At 44.5% G+C, this 21139-nt stretch overlaps 1 protein-coding gene across 2 annotated transcripts in view; it reads left to right on the top strand.

The window, feature by feature from the left end:
• SLCO3A1 (solute carrier organic anion transporter family, member 3A1) overlaps positions 1–17411 on the top strand; it is a 378033-nt gene extending 360622 nt beyond the window's left edge. The window contains exons 10-11 of one of the 2 annotated variants that reach the window (XM_006867113.1): positions 4617–4859; positions 16751–17411. In XM_006867113.1, the coding sequence (XP_006867175.1) occupies positions 4617–4859; positions 16751–16833 (326 nt within the window). In that variant the 3' untranslated portion in view covers positions 16834–17411. Of the gene's footprint in view, positions 1–4616; positions 5123–16750 lie in introns of those variants that run through there. The other variant, XM_006867112.1, reaches the window with a different exon arrangement.
• Positions 17412–21139: the final 3728 nt, after the last annotated feature.

Genomic DNA, 21139 nt, shown 5'->3' with positions numbered 1-21139 from the left:
TTTATCTGTGTTTTCATTGACATTGTCTGTGTTTTTTCTTGCTCTTTCTCAAAATTTAGCACAGGTACCTAAATACCTTTTGAATTATTTATGTAATTCCCAATTTGATTTCTTCCTCAGGAATGTCTGCTGGCTTTATATTTTGGTCACTTTTTCTGCCTGTCTGTCTTGTTTTGTCGTGTGAATTAAGGTTGTCTGTTGTCTCTGAGACAGTGTGATAGTGGTATTGATATTCGTACTTAATTTGTGAGTTTATGCTGCTGTGGCACTGTTGGATAAGCAGTGGACTGATCATCACAAAGTCATCAGTTCAAACCCACCAGCCGCTGCTCTGAAACCCTATACAGGGTCACTATGGGTCATATAACCAATTCAACAACACTTATCAACAACATGTTAGTGTATTTTGCTCGGGTGGTTTTTTTGTTGTTTTTTTCCTCTTTATTTTGATATATCTGTGCATGGGAGCAGATGTGCTTCTGTACTCGCTAGCTTGGCCACACTTAGGCCCTTAGCACATGTCTCCTGGTTTGTGTGTTGTGTGATAGAGGATGGAATCGTGCGGCAGTTCTCTGTCCACGTTTATGTGGAACAGTTAAGGGGGTGGGGCTGATGTTGGCCACTGTCTGTCATTGGTTAGGTGGTGCAGGAATGGGCAGTGGCTCTTGGTCAGTGGGTGGGGCTTCAAGAAGTGTTGGTGTGGCTGGGTGGTTTGGGCATGGTTGTTGCCTCCTGTTGTGTGGGACAGAAGAAAAGAAAAGCAAGAAAGGATAAAAACACAATAAAATAAAGTATTAAGTAAAAGGGGGGAGTAAGAAAATGAAACAAACAAAAACAAGAAAAATGAAAATAATTCATAAAAAAGGGAAAGAGAAAAGACAGGGAAGGAAAAAAAAATATGAAAATGGAAACAAACAAACAAAGCTAGGGATAGAGGATGGAGCTTGGTGGAGCTGTTAATTGGCTACTAATTGAACGATTGTCAGAACAAACCCACCGGAACCTCGCAGAGAAAGCTGAGCCGGCCTATTCCATAAAAAGTTACGGCCTTGGGAACCCTTTAGAGCAGCTCTACTGGGTCCTATAGGTATACTGTGAATTGGAATTGACAGCAGTGAGTTTGCTTTTGGCTAGGGATGCTAACAAAGAAAGAGGAAGAGAAAAAGGAACAATATTAAAGGAAATATAGGAAAAAGAAGGGAAGGGAAAGAGAAAGTAAAAGTACAAAGAAAGGAATTTTTTAAAGGGAAGGGAAAGAAAAGAAAGCTCGGGGACACCGTGGGGCAGTGCATCATGGTGCTGCTCTTGCCAGCCACGGGGACAGTGGTGGGGTCAGGGCACCCAGGGCAGGTCCATGAACTCTGGTCCATTTGGCCATGGGACGCAGGCATCTGCTCCTGGAAGGGGCTCTTGAGGGCATCTGGAGGCAGTATACCTTACTCCAGAAGGAGCTTTCTCCAGCCCGCAGTGTGGCTGAGGGGGATACGCCTGGTTCTCTGTGGAGTTCCTCTCAGCCTACCGGGAGTCTGTTGGCAGCTTACCCATTCTGGCAGAGAGTGTGTGGGGGTGACAAGTACCGGGTGCTCGATCCATGAAAGCACCCCTCCAACCTCAGGTAAAGCTGGGGCTCCTTGGGGCTGGTGTGTCACCGGCATCAGGAAGGTGGGTTGGGGGCTGGCCATACCTTTGGTCACTGGGAGGTCGTGGGGAGTAAGAGGAAGTTCTCATCTTTCTAGGTACTGATAGTGTCATTATGGTAATATGTAGATAAAATTGCATCTTTAGCACGTGCTAGTGTGCCCTGCTTTAAAAACAACCCAGTATTATAAAAATCTTCACCCAGAAATAGGTATATGAAGGAGTCGTTGTTGTTAGCTGCCATCAAGACAATTCCCAACTCTTAGTGACGCCATGCACAATGGAATGAAATGCTATTTGGTGCGCTACAGAACATGCCATTGTGGTCCATACAATTTTCAGAAGTGCAGTCCATCTCAGTTTAGAAGTCCCACTGAAACCTGTTCCATGTCTTAACAACACACAAGGCTCCAATGACAGATGGGCACTGGGTACGCATGAGGTACATTACCTGGAATCAATCAAAGGCGAGTCTGCCACGTTGAAGGTGGAGTCTGCTATGGAGCTGTAGGATCAGCACTGGACTGCTAACCACTAGGTTGGCAGTTCAAACCCAGCAGCCACTCCTCAGAAACCCTAGTTAGGGTTGATATGAGTTGGAACCATCTTGACAGAACTTAACAACATGTGGAATGTGGGAATTCAACACCAAATCACCATTACCTCACAGGTTGGCACTTTGAAAGGATATTTTGGTTTAACCCAGTGTTACTGACTGATTTCTCTTCTACTGCAAGTTTCCTTGGATATATTTAAAATAGGAGCTAATTTGCTGAACTTGAGTGTTCGTGCACCTCTTGGGAACCCATGCACAGTGAAGCTAGAGACACCGTAGCAAAACCTGCCATCTGTATTCTTAGCTCCTTATTGTGAAATGTTCATCAGACAGGTCAGAGACAGAAGCAATCTTAACACTTAATACTGAAAAATACAAAAAGTTATTGGATTTGAATTGTCCCACTGTGTCTCAGGATCAGGCCAGATGGCTCCCTTTTATTCTCAGATCTACCCATCATTTAACTGATTTCAGATCTCAATTTGTCTACCTGCCTGATGGGAGTGTGGTTTATTGTCTGTTACATGGTTGCCATGGCATTTCCTCCACATGGCTCTATTTCACTCCAACCAAGAAAGGCAGTAGTCCGGAGCAAGGAGGATGCTGGAAAGTGCTGAGGAGGTCTTCGGAGGCACTGGGTCTGAGAGAGCCGGGTCCTCTGACAGCCTCGTTAGCACGGATAGGAGAATTCAGTCACCCTCATAACATTTCAGGCTTGTCATTAAGCAGAGGAAGTACTGCTTTCTTCATTAAGTCGAATCCCCCACGTCCAGCCACCCTCAGAGGACTCCTTAGAAGGCCTGCGAAGCTGAGAAAGGTTTTTTAATGCAGGTGGTCTTATTCTGGTGAGCAGAGTGGGCAAACCCACTAAATCATCCTACCTCTCTGTGTGTCCCATGATGGGGCACCTACTGTGTGCCCGAAGAGCCTTGGTAGTGTAGTGGGTAAAGCGTTGGGCTGCTAGCCACAAGGTCAGCACTTCCAGTCCAGCAGCCGCTGTGGAGGAAGGAGGTTACCTGTTCCTTAAAGACTTCTCGCCTCGGAACCCTGATGCATGGTCATATGAATCAGGATGGTGTAGAGCAATGTTATAAGGACGATATTATTCTTCCCAGTCTACAGATGAGGAAACTAAGGCACTGAGGGCTTAAATAACGTGCCTACAGTTATATGGTGAGTAAGTGGCAGAGCTGGAATGTGAACCTGCCAGCATTAGTTTGGTGCTGAGTGTCTCCTTTATCACAGACCCTGGGCACTATAAACAGTTAACACACTTGGCTTCTAACAAAATATTTGGTGGTTTGAGTATGCTGAGAGGCACCTGAGAAAAAAGGCTGGTGATCTCCTTCCCAAAACTCAGCCATTTAATCCCTGTGACGTACATGGGGCTGCCACGGGTCAGAGTCAGCCGGACAGCACCTGGTGTGGTGTGGTGTGGCCTGGGATGGGATGGGATGGTGTGGTATGGTGTGTGGTGTGGTATGGTGTGAGGTGTAATGTAGTATGATGTGCTGTGGTATGGTGTGTGGTGTGGTATGGTATAATGTGCTGTGGTTTGGTATGGTATGTGCTGTGGTATGGTATGATATGGTATAGTGTATGGTTTATGGTGTGGTATGGTATGTGGTGTGGTATGATATGTGTGGTATGGTGTGGTATGATATGGTGTGTGGTATGGTTATAGTATGTTTGTGGTGTGGTATGGTTAGGGTATGTTTATGGTGTGATATGGTATGGTGTATGGTGTGGTATGTTATGTGGTGTAGTATGGTGTGGTATGATATGGTGTGTGGTATGGTTATAGTATGGTTGTGGTGTGGTATGATTATAGTATGGTTGTGGTGTGGTATGGTTAGGGTATGCTTATGCTGTGGTATGGTGTGATATGGTATGATACGGTATGGTATGGTGTATGGTGTAGTATGGTATGTGGTGTAGTATGGTGTGGTATGGTTATAGTATGGTTGTGGTGTGGTATGATTATAGTATGGTTGTGGTGTGGTATGATTATAGTATGGTTGTGTTGTGGTATGATTATAGTATGGTTGTGTTGTGGTATGGTATGATACGATATGGTATGATATGGTATGACTTTTCCAAGGAGTGGCTAGGTGAGTTTGAACCACCAATCTTGGGGTTAACCATCAGTGCTTATCTTATAGCACCACACCACGACTCCTTCTTTGTGTATATCTCCTGGTGTGAGCGCTGTAGGATAAGCACTGGACTGCTCACCATAAGCTTGGTGGTTCAGATTCACCAGGCACTCCTGGGAAACCCTGTAGAGGGTCGCTGTGGGTCAGAACTGACTTGGCAGCGCTTAGCAACACCAACAGCGTGCACGCAGAAAGGGAGAAGGGAGTTGGTCTCTTCATAAAGCTCCTGCTCAGCGCCAAACTCTTGCCTGTCCTTTCCTCTGCAGGCTTCATCCCCCCACCCCTCATCTTTGGGGCTGGCATTGACTCCACCTGCCTGTTTTGGAGCACCTTCTGCGGGGAGCAGGGTGCCTGCGTCCTTTACGACAACGTGGTCTACCGTTACCTGTACGTCAGCATCGCCATTGCGCTCAAGTCCTTTGCATTCGTCCTCTACACCACCACGTGGCAGTGCCTGCGGAAAAACTATAAACGATACATCAAAAACCACGAGGGCGGGCTGAGCACCAGTGAGTTTTTTGCCTCTACTCTGACCCTAGACAATCTGGGGAGGGACCCTGTGGCCACACATCAGACCCATAGGACAAAATTTATCTATAACCTTGAAGACCACGAGTGGTGTGAGAACATGGAGTCGGTTTTATAGTGACCAAGGAGGCCTGGACTCTGTTAGTAATCCAAGGGTCATTTTTCTTAAGAAAACGAAAAAAAGAGTTAAAAAAAAAAAAAAATCCATGCACACAGACACAAACATGCACACGCACACACATAGCCACTCGCACATACATCGGCTCTGACACGCATGCACACCCGCTCACACATACACATGAACACACACGCAGGACCTCTGTCCGTTTTCTCAAAAGCAGAGCCAGGCAGGAATCTGAATGGGGAGAGAGGCTGAGATCGTGGATTGGCCGCGCGTCTCGGCTCGCAGAGGACGTGCGTTCCGCTGGTGCCCAGATTCTGCTCTTGGAAGGCACCTCTCGGTGTTCAGAATGTCAGCGGCTGCAAGCAACAGGCAATGCCAAGTTCAGGGAACAGTGGTGGCCAGCTTTGGAGGACGGACATTTCTGGATATACATGCACATACAAAACAACAACAACAACAAAACAACGTTAAGGAGAAATTCTACTCAAACAAACAAACACAAGTTACAACAACAGGACAAGCACTAGTGACACCCCCTGTGTCCTCTTCCCTCCACGTGGGGGCGGGGAGGCACACCAGCCGAGGAGTGGGGGGCCCACACCCCACTCTAACTTTCGCAATATGGGTCACTGTGTAGACGACACACCCAGTCTGCATGTGGTTCAAGGCCCCAGCGTTCTCTCAGCGATGCTAATGGGTGACACGTGCTGGCGTCTGTAATTGGCACCTCCCACCAGCTCCATTTCCATGTTCGAGACTGAGGGTCTGGAAGGAGCACCCCCAGTGGTGGGCGCCCACTTCCCCAGCCCCACAGAGTGACCTCAGGAAGCAGTGGGCCTCGTCTGGCTGTGGCCGACTCCACTCAGAGCCACTGAGACCCAACTTAGTCCAAGTCATTTGCTTACATTTGCCAAACATTTTGCCATTTTTTAGAAAGAGAAAACAATGCATCTGAATTTCAACTGTTGTATGTACACGCCACTAAAACTATTTTTACCTACTTCTGAAATCTGTGTTAACCCTTTAGTCACTAACACAGTTCTCTAGGCCGAATCTATTATGCTGACTGCTTTTACTTTTCTCCCTTTTTAATGTACCAAAAAATAGAATGTGATTCAAGGGATGCAATTAATCTATTGTAATTTTTATCATTTTATCTTCACTCAGATACTCTGCACACACAATAAGAAAATTGCAATGTTACAAGGGGGCGGGGTGCAAAGGGAAAAATGCTTCAAAGAGAGAGTGGTGTGCTGTCTGCCTTGGAAAGAATCACATTTGAGGCCACCTGGGATAATGTGATGAATTGCAAATTGGCTTTCTTGCTTTAGTCCCCATGATTCAGTGAGCACTGTCTTGGGAAGCTCTTTTTTTATATGCAGGCTCTGCATTCTGAGAGGCATTCTTGCCAGCTGGTGAGGGCGACACACTTAGTCATGGGATTGTGTATATGGGCCCAGTGCTTCTGGAGATGGGAGAGAGAGAGAAAGGGTCCCTACCACAAGCTAGTGAGCAATCTCTGGTAATGAACAGACAGACCCGCAAGCTCCAGAAACCACTGCATGAAAGCGTCGATGTTTTCAGGGTCAAACGTGGCCTTTGTCTGTGTGTTTTGAAAGCAGCTAAATCTTGAACAGCTAAGAATAAACCTGTTATTGTTTGGGATAAGAATCATGTGGGAAAACCCTTTGAAGTTAGCAGATAACACCTTATGAAAAGGCTGTTTTCATAAGGGAGACAGAGCTTAAGTGTCTGTGATGGGCACGGGTGCACACACAGTTTGACAGAAAGCCCACTTAATTTGCCCTTCATGCTTCTTTGCTAGTCCCTGCTCAGTGCAAGCCATTAACACACTCAGCTGCTAACCAGAAAGTTGGAGGCATGAGTTTACTCAGAGGCACCTTGGAAGAAAGGCCTGGTAATCTACTTCCCAGAACTCAGCTGTTGGAAACCTCGCGGAGCACAGTTCTACCCTGATCCGCGAGGTTGTTTTTATCAGTGACCTTCCTCCAAGCCACACTCATGGCCTTGGAAAAGACTTCAAGGATTTATTGATTGGTTGGTTGGTTTTTTTTCACCTCAGACATATATTTGCAGTATACTCATACAACAATAAGAGAATCAGGGAAGAAAACAGGGAGAGCATGTGCCAAATTTTTGCAAACACACTAAGCATGGAGACTTCAGAGATAGCCTAAAATTAAAAAAGATACCAAGCAAGAGCGACCAAAAGGAAGCTTGTGTGATCAGTAGCCTGAAGCACGATGCTTGTGAAAAGGGCTTTTCATTTGTTCTTTTGTTCAGCGTTCACCTGTCTTTATTTCTGAAAATGGGGGCACTCATCAATATGTTAACCAGTGAAAGGGGGATGCTACTCCCACCAGTTCATAAAAAATGTATGCTCTGTCGCTTCTGAGGCTTTGATAACATTCTGTACATGTACATGGCTTTGATAACATTCTATACATGTACATGGCTTTGATAACATTCTGTACATGTACTTGGCTTTGATAACATTCTGTACATGTACATGGCTTTGATAACATTCTGTACATGTACATGGCTTTGATAACATTCTGTACATGTTTTGGTTTGGTTTGGTTTTGAAAATGTATCGCTAATAGATCACTGCCCTCTTAAATATCCTCACATAGCTCTCCAAACTCAGCACACACACTGAGGCCCTAGACCGCCTGTTTTATGGCGATATTTTATATATATATATATATATATATAATGTGCTTTTTGTTTTGTTCTTTTTCTGTAAAATCCTTTGCATTTTGGTTTGTCCCCCCTAAGAATCTAAGATGAATACGAATAAGATGCTAGAATGTCAAAGAAAACCAACTCCAGAGCTATGCTTTATCAGCAATTTGGATCTAAGTTTAAACTCCCCTATTGCAAAATGGCTTTGAAATGTGTCATGTCACCTTTAAAAGTTTTAATTTCTCTCTCATACTAAGAACAGAAAACCCAACCCAGTTTTAATTTCTCTTCTGTGCTACAGAGAACCCCTATACCTATGCTAGACCCATCTCTTAGGTTATTTGCATGGTTTTGAGTGGTATTTTGAATGGAGAGATTTTCTGGTAAAATCTCCATTGGACTTAGAGCAAACAAAACGGTGAGAGACAGACGAAACCCAGAAACTGAATGTTAGAATTCTCTCTCTCTTCTACTATAAGTTCCTCCACCATGTAGTTGAATGTGCCCAAGAATGGATTAAAAAAACTCTCTTGGTTGCAATTTTTGGCAGATCATTCCAACTCCTACTTTAAAAACCAACTTTGTACCAATATTATTCCTGCGTATGTGGTAAACACGTCTTGTAAAGTGTCTGTCTTTGGGGATAGGGTTTGCTGTCTTCAGCTTGGCTCCATAGTCTGGAAAGACTGAAGTTTTGTTCCCTCTCCACACCTCCACCAAGGCACCCCTGAGAGGATAGTTCCAGAAGGCCACAGCATGTGGATGCTCCTCTCAACTAAAGAAGGAGCAGAGAAGCCCTTCACAGTCCCACTCAGGAGTTTGTGCTTAGTGCTGAGTAGGTGAAATAATAAGGGAAAACCAAGACCTAAGGCCTAGTTTGAAAGAGTTCCTAATGTCTTCTGAGAAAGAAGTAATACACTTTACTGTTAAAATAGCATATTTTTCATCACCGCACAATGGAACTCTAAACATGATTTTCCTGTTTGGTTCTGTGGTTATATTCAAGTCCCCTGAGTCCACATCTCTTCTCCTCATGCAGACCTGACAAGATTTCCTATAGCCTGAGGTAGCCCACAACCGTGTTCCACACAGGACAGCCAGCAGGGATGACAGCCTCCCTGTTCCAGAGGGAGTTTTACAGGGAAAACAATGCTGTGGTTGCTAATGGATACCTGCCATACCTTCTGAGTCACTGAGGAAAACCATGTGGGAAAAAATGTAGTGTATCTAAGAGAAAGCCTCTGAGGAAAAGTAGGCATCTGCTGCCCCACAGACTTTGCTGCCTCCTGCTTCAGTATGATTTCTTCTTCACCCAAACAGGCCTGTCAGACCTTTGTGCTCTTTTCTAAGCACTGCTTTAGGATTCCTGAAAGCTTTCCTCAGAGGTATTAAGCAATATCATAAAATAAAGCAAACACAAAAATCACCACTTCAGCTTATCATACCATCAGACAGAGGGATGGGGGAAGGGGTAGGATAAGCTTCTGTTCTCTTTGGTGGAGTTAACTGTATTCTATTATTCTTTGTATATTTGTTTTTGTTTGGTTTTAACAGGGAGAAGGAGGGGGAGTCGGACAGCCATTTTTCAGTTCAACATAAGGAGAGTATTTTCTCTCTTGTGCTGTTCTAACCTGAGGATTTTGACAGCTTGAGAGAACCAGATATCTGGCCCAAAGCAAAGGAAAACAGCACTGTAGAGAATTGACTTCTCCGCTGAGCTCACGTCATTGTTGTCTCCCAACTGTTAGAATACAGGTCAAATATCTAAGGGGTCCCAGTTCTCCATGAGAGGGCACTAGTGAAATTCAGCCTGGAAAATGACTCCTACCCTCCTCTTGTACCCTTTGCCCTCCTTTATTACATCCTGCCTCTCCCACCTCAGCCCAAACTCCTACCCTGTGACCAGCTGCGAAGACCCAGTCTCTCAGAGCAGCTGACCCCATGACAGGTTACAGACCCTAGCCCCACACGTAGGTTATCACTGCTCAAGAGTAAATAGAAAGACATCTGAATTGGCTGGGTGGAATGCGTGAGGGAGCTAGTTAGCTTTGACCTCTAGAAGATCATGTGGAATCCTGTCTAGAGTCCACACAGCTGCCCACCTCTGCCTCCCTCCCTCACATTCCTGAGTTACCTCAACAACCTAGGGTTCTTGATCCTCACAGCAGGAAGGACATGGGTTGCAACTCAGATAGTAGCAATTTCAAGAAAGCACATCTTCTCCTCTACCTCAGAGCGCTATAATAAGTAGACATGGGGTATACTATATTTCTCAGAGGCCATCCACATGATAACATGGGTTTTTTTTTCAGGGTTAGTCTAATGTATGAGCTTTCAAGTTTCCCAAACATCTATTTATTCCTTTGTTTCCCTATTTAAAAATGTGTCTGTGTGCCAGATCCTGGACCAGATACAAAGCTTAAAAATAAAATAAAAAGACATGGTCCCCACCCTCAGAGACTTCACAGTGTAGTGTGTCAGTCCTGAACACAAACACAATAGGTCGTGTTGGTGTTATATTAAGAGCTCAAGTCTGTCAACTTGGGAGCAAGAGAGCTGATGCATGGTGGTGATGAGTTCTGCCCGGGTAGGTGATGAGTGAGGAAGGCATTAGAGGAAAAGTGGTCTAGGAATCCAGGACTAAAGAGCAGTGGGGGTCTATCAGTGAAGATGGCTGAGCAGAGCAAGAAGAGCCCTTCCTAGCACAGCCAGCAAACCTTCTGTAAGAGCCAGAAAACAAATATTGTAGGCTTTGTAGGCCAGATGGGTTTTATGTCAACTGCTCACCCTGTAGCAGTAGGAACAAGAAAGCCATATTATTCTTAGCTGCCATCAAGCGAGCCCCCCAATTCATGGTGACCCCAGGCACAACAGAAGGAAGCACTTCCCAATCCTGCACCTTCCAACCTCACGTTCCTTGATGTTCTTGAAAGCCCACTATTGTGGCTACACTTTCCAACCTGGCAGACTTCCAGACAAAGACCACAAAGAAAGGCCTGTCGGTCTGCTTCCGAAAACTTGCCAATGAAAACCCTGTGAACCTATCAATAAAGACTGTCTGATACAGGACTGGAAAGCAACCGTAAAATGAATGTGTCCCAATAGACCTTTGTTTACAGAGCTAGGCCGTGGCTGGGTGGGTCTGGAGCAGCAATCAGAATTGGGATGCTAGCAGTGGGGTGCAGGTGAGACAGATCTCTGCACCCCAACACCTCTGCTGCAGTGTGGGATGAATCATGTCAGACAGTTCCCCAGTATACTGTCCCTAACCCCTGAGCTTCCTAACCAGGAGAATCTAGCTCAGATACATGTTTTTCCGAGAATGAGGTAAGTACCCTTTCTTGTTATCATTGAAGGTAGCATATGGTCTTACCGCCCTGACACTCGGCAGTTCTACCAAAGTAATCTTCTTTTCAATGGTGGAAATGGGCACTGGAGGAGAGGGATAGCAAAACTAGGACAAAGAAAAGAATGCAGATTCGGAATAGTGAATTGCCCAAATCCTTTCCTCCCACTGAAGCAAAACATTGCCACCAAAAAACACCTAGTAGATGTGCCAGGTAGAATAATTATTAAGCGATAATAAAAGCTAAGGAGCCCCTGGGTAACAAGTAGTTCAGTGCTTGACTACTAACTGAAAGGTCAGAGTTTTGAAGCCATCCTGAGGTGCCTTGGATGAAAGGCCTGGTGATCTGCTTCGACCGGTCACACACAATCATGAAAACCCATGGAGCACATTATACTCTGCAAAGCATGGGGTGGCTGTGAGTCTGAATTATAAAATAATACAAATAAAGACTAATAACAACAGCTACTATTTTATCAGGAGTCTTAGTGTGGCATTGCAATATCCTGGACTGCAAGGTTGTCAGTTGAAACCCACCGGCTGCTCCTCAGAACCCCTATGCAGGGTCATTATGGGTTGGAACCGACTCGACGGCACTTAACAACAATATTCATCATTAAGTACTTATTTTGAACCATGGACTGTGTCAACCATATCACTTGTGTCAGATTTTCATCTCCATAGCCCTGTGATGTAAGACTAATTATTAGCTCAGATTTGCAGAGGAATAAAATGAGTCCTGGTGTGGAGCTGCGGGATAAGGCTCTGGACCCTGAGGTCGCTTTTAGCTGCAAGGTCAAGGGTTCAGACTCATCAGGCACTCCTCGGGTCACTATGAGTGGGAACCAACTCAACAGCACTTAACAACAACCAAATGAGACTTGGAGGGATTCCATAATTGGTTCAGATCACAAAGTTCAAAGTGACAGAGCTGAGACTCAAATCCAGGACAAGAAGCCCAAAGCCCACCACCACTTTGGGTATTCCCAACTGGGCAGTATGTGGGGGCTTCTCCCTGTCCATAGGAAAGACAACATAATGAGCTCTGGGACTCTGTGTATGATGTGGAGATGGTAACAGGGACTAGGGGATCCATCCCGCCAAATCCATTCTGAAATGTACCTGAAAGTCCCGAGCTGCCAGTGAAGCATTTCTGAGGAGGAAACCCAACTTCACTCCCCTCCGCACCTTCAATACCCAAAGGACTCCCAAGTACAGCAGAACTGACCACTGCTGAATGTCTGCTCTCTTCTCAAATGTTAGGCACTTAAGAACAGAATTTCTTAGCATTTGAATTTTGTATCAATAACAGGTTAACAAGCTGTGTTGTTAAGTGCCTTCTTATTGGTTTTGACTCAGAGCGACGATGTATAGGCTGTCTGAGAAGTGGCTGGTGAGCTTGAACTGCCGATGTCATGCTTCAAATTGACCATGCAGTCCAGTGCATTATTCTGCAGGACCACACCAGGATATCAATAAGCAAGGGTGGTGTGCCAGGGAGTCGATTCTGACTCAACAGAACCCTGTCCAGGATTTCAGGCTGTAAATCTTTACAGGAACAGAAAGCCTCATCTTTCTCATGTAGAGCAGCTGGTAGTTTCCAACTGCTGACCTTTCCATTAGCAGCCCAGCTTGTAATCTAATATGTTACCAGGACTGCATCCACTAAGCAATTGTTGATTATCAGGAGTTTCTAATGCTTTCCAATAAGGTAGCTGTGGTGATGTTCTTTGACTATTGACAAGTAGAGCAACACGTTACATATTTTGTAGAGGTTTAACATTCTGAAGGTTGAGATTTTGCTCTGCAATTAAATCAACCCCCTAAAAATAATGTTTCTCATTATTCATATTAACCTAATAGAGGATGATAACCTAATAGAGGATGGACATATTTGTCAACACTGATCATATAATCAATCTAAGACTATGAAGTGAACTGAAGCATTTGAGCTATGGTGTTGGAGGAGAATATTCAAAGTACCATGGGCTACCAGAAGAACAAATGAGTCTGTCTTGGAAGAAGTATAGTGAGAATGCTCCTTAGAAGGCAGTATTGTGCCTCTCATACTTCCGACAAGAGGAACCAGTCTGGAGAAGAACATCATGCTTAATAAAGTGGAAGGATGGAGAAAAAGAGGAAGACCCCCCCCAGTCAAATGGATTAGTGCAGTGGCAGCACCAATGGTCTCAAGGGTGGCAATGATGGCAAGGTTGGTACAGGACTGGGCACTGTTTTGTCCTGTTGTGCGCAGGGTCACTATGAGTTGGAGTCAACTTGATGGCACCTAACAACAACAACATGAAAAGGTGTGTGCAATATTGGAAGTTTCATTACTAGAGGATTCTAACTGAATATGCAAAGTATATTCTAGTCCAGCACCTTTAAAGAGGGAAGGATCTGATTTTTTGTTTGTTTGCTTGTCTGCATTTTATGAAAGCCAACAAACACATTATTGCTGTGAGTTACCATAAAGATGAAACCTTGGATGTGTCACAGGAAGAAAAGCATCATGGTCTTAAGACTCCTTCTCTAAAATAAAGTAACTGGTGTGGCGCTGTAGGATAAATGCTCGACCACAAGGTTAGTGGTTCAGACTCACCAGCTGCTCCTAAGAAACCCTATTCAGGGTCGCTATGAGTCAGAACTGACGGGATGACTCTTAACAACAGCCATACTGTAGGAGTCATGGTGTGACTGCTAACAGTGAGGTCAGTTGTTCAAACAAACCTTGGAATCCTTATACAGGTCACTATGACTCCAAACGGACTAACAACGCAACAACAATAGCATTAACAACCGCAGGAAGCTAAAGACAAGATTCCATCTTCTCTAAGAGCTCACCAAAATCAAACCTGTTAGCTGTTGATTCAGTGCCGATGTACAGACTAAAATTGCCCCAGAGAGTTTTCTCGGTTGCAATCCTTATGGAAGAATACAGCCAGGCCTTTCTTCTGAAGTGCCGCTGGGGCGTGGAGGATCTCGTTTCACCACCCAGCAGTGATGCAATAACTTCCTGTTGATTTCCAGTCACAGACGGTTAACTGTTGATGGTTCGTTCCCAAGCCTGATTGTTGTTCTGAAGTGCTATTGAATCAGTTCCAACTCATAGCGACCCTCTCAGGGGTTTCTGAGGAGTGGCTGGTAAGTTTGAAGTGAGCTCACACTGACCCGTGGTCCAGTGTTGATTGTACAGCACCATACCAGCACCAGTGTACATAATGTGCAGGCTGTTGAGATTGATCACAGTGTTATTGCATGCCGTCAAGTCGGTTCCGACCCATAGCGACCCTGTATAGGTTTTCCTAGGAGCAGGTGGTGAACTTGAACTGCCGACTTTGCAGCCGAGCGCGTTAACCCACAGTGCCACACTAGGACTCCCATTTTTATCGTAGTCCTCATTATCTCATGGTCATGAATGGACTGTTTCTAACAGAATGAGGAGTCCTGGTGTGGCTCTGTGGGTAAGTGTGGTGGTGGACATATGCCGTGGAGTCGGTTCCAACTCATAGTGACCCTGGACAGGGTTTCCGAGGCTATAAATCTTTACAGCAGCAGAAAGCCTCATTTTTCTCCTGCAGAACCGCTGGTAGTTTCGAACTGCTGACCTTGAGGTTAGCAGCCTGACTCGTAACCACTATGCTGCCATCCCTAGACTGCTAACCGCAAGGTCAATGATTCCAACCCACTCCCTACTTACTACTAAGAAACCTACAGTCTCTGTGAGTTGGAACTAACTTGACACACTTCCCAACAACAGAACGAGAAGCTTCCAGTTAATTGAGAGCCTGCTAATCCCCAATGCCATAAACACATAATTGTAGGTGTTACTTCCATCAGCCCTCCCATCCGAGCCCTATAAGGCACGTATTATATTCCCACTTCACTGATCAGAAAGCTAAGTGCCTCCATGTCACACAGCTACGTAGAATAGTCTCCAAGAGCCAATGTCAGGTCTGTGCGGCTCCCATACTGATGGTCAACAAAGTGAGAACATAGAATAAACTGCTGGAGAAGATTCGAGCCAATGGGAAAACTACTCCTGGGCATCACCCCTCAGCGCCGACCCCACCCAAGGATTCTAGTGTTTCAGGGAAACAAGCACAGAACTGGAGGTGAGCCCTGCGAGTACGTGGATCGAGACTGAGAAAACTACTTTTCGCTTTAATGATTACACATTGGAGAACTTTCAAAACCCCTCTCCCTTGCATTTTCAGCCGAAGCCACATAGGCAGAGATTGTCTAGACACTCATTGTGTGCTTTCACCGAGTGGATTCCGACTGCTGGCAACCCCACACATACAGACTAAAGCTGCTCTGTCAGGAACTGCAAGACTAAGGTTTAGAAAGCAGAGTCCCAGACCTGTCTTCCAAGGCATCTCTGGGTGTAACCTTTTAGTCAGTACTTGAACATTTCCTCACTGGTGCCATCTAGCCATTCACTGATGTTGTTAAGTGCCGTCAAGTCAGTCTTGACCCATAGTCACTCTGTATAGGGTTTTCAAGAAGTGACTGGTGGGTTTCAACCACCGACCTTGTGGTTGGCAGTCCAGTGCTTAGACTACAATGCTGCCCCAGGACTCTACCCTCTGGCATATTCAGAGCAAGAACTAATCCCGGTTTTCTTGAGGCTGTCCCTCTCCCCCAACTCCCTGCCCACAAAATATCCAGCAGAACCCCTAAGAACTTGAGCCTTGTAAAACTTGATAAAGGGGGCTCCGAATTACCCAAAGCTCATTTGCTTCTGTGGGCTCACGCTCAGCAATTGCAAAATCCTGAGGAAACGTGTGACGTTTTCAAACTCTTATCACCTTACTTGTACCACCGGGCCAAAGTCTAAGGAGGAGAAATGAGTGAACCGGGAGCTGAGGGCCCCACCATTAAACAGGAAAGCTGCTCAGTCTGCCAATGAGACCAGCGTGGCCAGTAACTAATCCCAGGCACTGAGCTGGGTTTTTAATGCTTTTTAAATGAAGTCACAGCATCTATTTTGAAAGTGTGGCATCGGTTCAAAAACCTTGTTCCAATAAGGAGATTGTTTTGCTCAGCAGGTGGTGGATATCTGTGTCTGGATGAATCACCACAGGTCTAGAATGCTCCAAGAGAAAACATGGCATATCGTGATGAGGGTGGTTTTCTCTGGCATGAAGCCACCTCTTCAATAATGGCCCACGATGACCCTCAGAGCCCTGGAACACAAGCTTGGTCACGGGTGTTTTATATAGGGTAAGAATAAGTTAACGACCAGGCTACATTTTATTTCTCTGAATAGAAGAAATACCCACTTGGGATGTTAGTATGGATAGGTAGTTCAGAAAACTGTGGTCTTCAAAAAGTGTTGGGGACTTGGAGTCTGGTCCCTTGGGCTTCCCAAACCAAACCAAACCTGCCAATTCTGACTCATGGAGATCCCATGTGGTACAGAGTAGAATTGTGCTCCATAGAGTTTTCTTGGCTATAATGGTTTCCATGGCGTTGCGGCATGGATTTGAATCACCAACATTTAAGTAGTAGCCATGCCACCTAGGAATCCTTCCCTTGGGCTTACAAGGAGGGAAAAGCAGCACTTGAGCCTCTGCTCTTGTCCACGCTTCACAAAAGTGGAGGCTATTAGATAAGCCTAGGAAATTACAAGGAGAACCCGAAAAGACCCATCTCTTTTTCCTCTTGGCTCTTCTTCCCTCCGCCCCCTTTAGGTACAGAGTACCAAGACATTGAGACTGAGAAAACCTGCCCCGAGTCACCCTCACCTTCCGAAGACTCCTTTGTGAGAAGCTGAGGGCCTGACCCCCTCTTCCTGCAGAGAGCTGTCCACCAGCGCCCAAGAACCTGACTTAGCGTGCTCTGCCCTGCCCAAGAGCCCAGGGGTCTCCCGTGTGGATTATCCGGCCAGTGTGTGGTCCTCAGAGGCCCAAGCCCAGGCCAGTGATGAGGACTTGCCAGATGATTTGTGGTCAGGTATCCTCCAAATAGCCCGCAGAGTAGACATTGTCCCAGGATGCTATTAACAGCAATGTTGGCATGATGTGCAAATATCCTCCCTCCCATCACTCCTTTGGCTCCTGGGGGGATGGCTTGCTGACATGCTTTAGAAAAGCCTTCTCTGGGAAACTTCTCTGACCCAGGGTCCTGACAGCTCTGTCAAAATCAGCCAAGGTTGGTTTTTAATTTGAAAAGGGGGAATCACCCTTTCCGTTGGACAGAGGGGTGGAAAAGCACATGCTCAGTAGATTTTGAGTGTGGCACACTGTATTTTTGCAGCTTATATTTTCCAGATGAGCAGTTTAGAAATATGTGATGTAAAGTACATCCTGTATGTTTGCTGAAAATTATATTAAAAGCACTATTTTAATTCTTCCTCTGTCTTGTGCTGTAATCTCTGAGGTCTTCCATTCCTCTGTCATCTGGTAGAATGATCCCAGTGTGATTTGGGAGAGCCTGTGTCTGGCCGTGCATTCTATATGCATGGGTTTTGAGATATTCAACAGCATGTGGGGCTTGGCACCAAGACCTGGGTTCAGATCCTTACCCTAGCACTTACGAATAGTGTGGCTTTGATCAAGTGATCGGACTTATCTCAGCCCCAATTTTGTCATCTGTAAAATGGGAATCTTAGTAAGAATTAAATGAGTTTACACAGGAAAGCACTGAACACAATGCTTAGCATGGAGTGAGCATCGAATTGTGTCATTGCTACCCCAATCCCTGGCTGGAATTAGATGCTGCGGGTTAATGCGCTGGACTGCAAGGTTGGTTTGAAACACAGGGTCAGCAGTTCAAGCTTACCCACCGCTCCTCAGAAACCCTGAGTCAGAACCGTCTTAGCAGCACATAACAACAACATGTTACTAATACATTCACTACTCATCTGTCAGTTTGGTGTACTGTGGTGCTTCATGTTGTTATGAAGCTGGAAGTTCTGCCACAGGTATTTTCAAATGCCGCTATGGTCACCCATGGTGGACAGGTTCCAGAAGAGCTTTCAGACCAACACAGGTTAGGAAGCAGGCCTGACAATCTACTTCTAAAGTCACTGACCAGTGAAGATCTGACGGATAGCAACAGGACATTGATTGGGAGAAAGCCCCTCAGGTTAGAAGGCGCTCAGAATATGACTAGGGAAGAGCTGCCTCCTTAAAGCAGACTTGCCTTGAATGCTGTGGATGGAGCAAAGGTTTTAGGACCTTCATTTGCTGATGTGCACGGTGAAACATGAGAAGAAATAGCTGCAAACATCCATTAATAATTAGAACTTGGAATGTATGAAGTATAAATCTAGGGAAGCTGGAAGTTGGCAAACATTAAACAGAACACATAAAGACCGGTATTCTAGACATCAGTGTGCTGAAATGAAATGTATTAGTTATTTTTGAATGAAACAATCACATGGCCTACTATACCAGGAACGACAAATTAAAGTGGAATGGCATCACTTTCATTGTTTAAAAAGAACATTTCGAGATATCTCTTGAAGTAAAGCAATGTCAGTGATAAAATAACATTCATATGCCTACAAGGAAAACCAGTTAATAACTACCATTCAAATTTACACACCAACCACAAATGCCAAAGATGAGGAAATTCAAGATTTTTACCAATTTCTGCAATCTGATACTGATTAAGCATGCAATCAAGATGCCCTGATAATTACTGATGATTGGAATGGAAAAATTAGAATCAAAACTTCAGCATTTGGAAAATATGGCTCTGGTGATAGAAATACTAGACATTGCATGGTGGAATACTTTAAGACTGACAACTTATTCATTGCATATACCTTTTTTCAACAACATAAACAGGAATACACAGGAATCAAATCTGCCAAATCTATGTATAGACAACGGAGAAGCTCAGTATCATTAGTCAGAACAAGGCCAGGGGCAAACTGTGGAATGGTGGTGGTGGTTGGTGGGTATGTTCTGTGGAGTCAGTTCTGACTCATAGCGACCTTGTATAGGGTTTTCAAGGCTGCAAATCTTTATGGGAGTCTCATTTTTCTCCTGAGGAACCACTGGTGGTTTCAAACTGCTGACCTAAGATTAACAATCTGATTCGAAACCATCAATTGCTTGTATACAAACTCACTGAAACTGAAGAAAATTGAAACAAGTCCAGAGAGCCAAGATACATCCTTGAGTATCTGCCATCTGAATTTACTGAGCTCCTCAAGAAAAGCTCTGTGGCATTGAAAAATAATGACCAAAGACAAGAAGACTTGTGGAATAACATCGTCATATCTTCATGAAGAAAGCCTAAGATTATTAAAGTGGAAAGAATGAAAACACAAAAATGGATGTCAGAAGAGACTCTAAAGCTTGCTTTTGAACGTAGAATAGCTAAAGCTAAAAGAAGAAATGAAATAAAAATGCTGAACATAAGATTTCAAAAGGTAGCTCTAAAAAAAAAAAAAAAAGCGTTATAGTGAAATGTGCAAAGACCGGGGGTTAAGAAACCGAAATGGAAGAACACACTCAACATTCCTCAAGCTAATTACACTAAAAAAAAAAAAAAAAATCAAGCCTTGCATTACAATATTGAAGCCCTCTCTGGGCAATGTATTGAATGATGCAGGAAACATCAGAACAAGATGGAAGGGATTCTCAGAGTTACTATACCATCAACAGTCCGTCCATGTTCAGCCATTTCAGGAGGTAGCAGAGGATCAAAACTGATGATATGAAAGCACAAGTCCAAGCTGTACCATTGTTATTGTGATTGTTCAGTGCTGTTGAGTTGATTCTGATTCATCACCACCCTGTAGAGGGATTCCAAGGAGCAACTGGTGAATTTGAACTGCCAACTTTGCAATTCAAACCAATCTTGTGGTCCAGAGCATTATCCCACAGAGCCACACCAGCACACCAGAGCTCCAGAAGCTGCACCATGTTGTTGTTGTTATTGTTGTTAAATGCCATCAAGTCAGTTCTGACTCATAGCGACCCTGTGTAGGGTTCTCTGGGAGCGACTGGTGAGTTTGAACCATTGACCTTGCACTTCAAACCGACCTTGCAGTCCATATTATTCTGCAGCACTACACCAGGACTCCAAGCTGCACCGCAGGCATTGGCAAAAAATGAAAAAAAAGATTCCAGGAATTGATGGACTACCTGTTGAAATGTCTCATAAAGCAGGTGCAACACTGGAGGTGCCAGGAAACAGCCACCTGGCCAACCAACTGGAAGAGGTCCAAATCAGTGTCCACTCTGAAGAAAGGTGATCTAATAGAACGTGGAAAATATTTAAAATATCATTAATATTACATGCAAGCAAAATTTTGCTGAGGATAATGATTGCTGTAGTATATGAACTGCTAGAAAGTCAAATAATTCAAAGGAGGCTGTGGAATGAGGGATGTTATTGCTGATGTCTGATGAATCTTAGCTGAAAGCAGAGAATACAAAAAGGATGTTTACCATTGTTTCTTCAACTCTGGAAGGCGGTTGACTGTGTGGATCATAACAGACTACGGATAACATCGTGAAGACTGGGAATTCCAGAACACGTAACGTGGAACCTATACAATAAAGCAAGCAGCAATCATTCCAACAGAATAAAGGGATGGTTCTAGTTGACACACGTTTCCCATAGTTTAAAACTGGGAACTATATGTTAAGGTTGTATCCTTTCACCATACTTATTCAATCTGTACATAATCAAATCATCCAAGAAGCTGGACTATGTGAAGAAGAACTATATGGAGTCAAAATAAGACCCATTAATGATCTGAGATATGCTGGTCACAACGTGGCTTGCTGATAGTGACAAGGACTTGAAGCATTTACTGATGAAGATCAAAGACTACAGCCTTCAATATGGATTACATATCAACATCAAGAAAACAAAAATATACACAACTGGACCAGTAGGTAATAGCATGATAGGTGAGAAAAAGATTGAAGTTGGATTGAAAAAGAGTCAAAAGGATTCATTTTACTTAGATCTACAATCAACACCCATGGAAGCAGCAGAAAATAAAAGACATGTTGTACTGGGAAAATCTGCTGCAAAAGACTTCTTTCAAGTGCTAAAAAGCAAAGATTTGTGGAATTAAGGTGCACCTGACTCAAGCCCTGGTGTTTTCAATC

The sequence above is a fragment of the Chrysochloris asiatica genome, unplaced genomic scaffold (assembly GCF_000296735.1).
Source record: "Chrysochloris asiatica unplaced genomic scaffold, ChrAsi1.0 scaffold00101, whole genome shotgun sequence".
Taxonomy (NCBI): Eukaryota; Metazoa; Chordata; class Mammalia; order Afrosoricida; family Chrysochloridae; genus Chrysochloris; species Chrysochloris asiatica.
The sequence above is the reverse complement of the archived record's forward strand: the minus strand, read 5'-3'. Positions and strand labels throughout refer to the sequence as shown.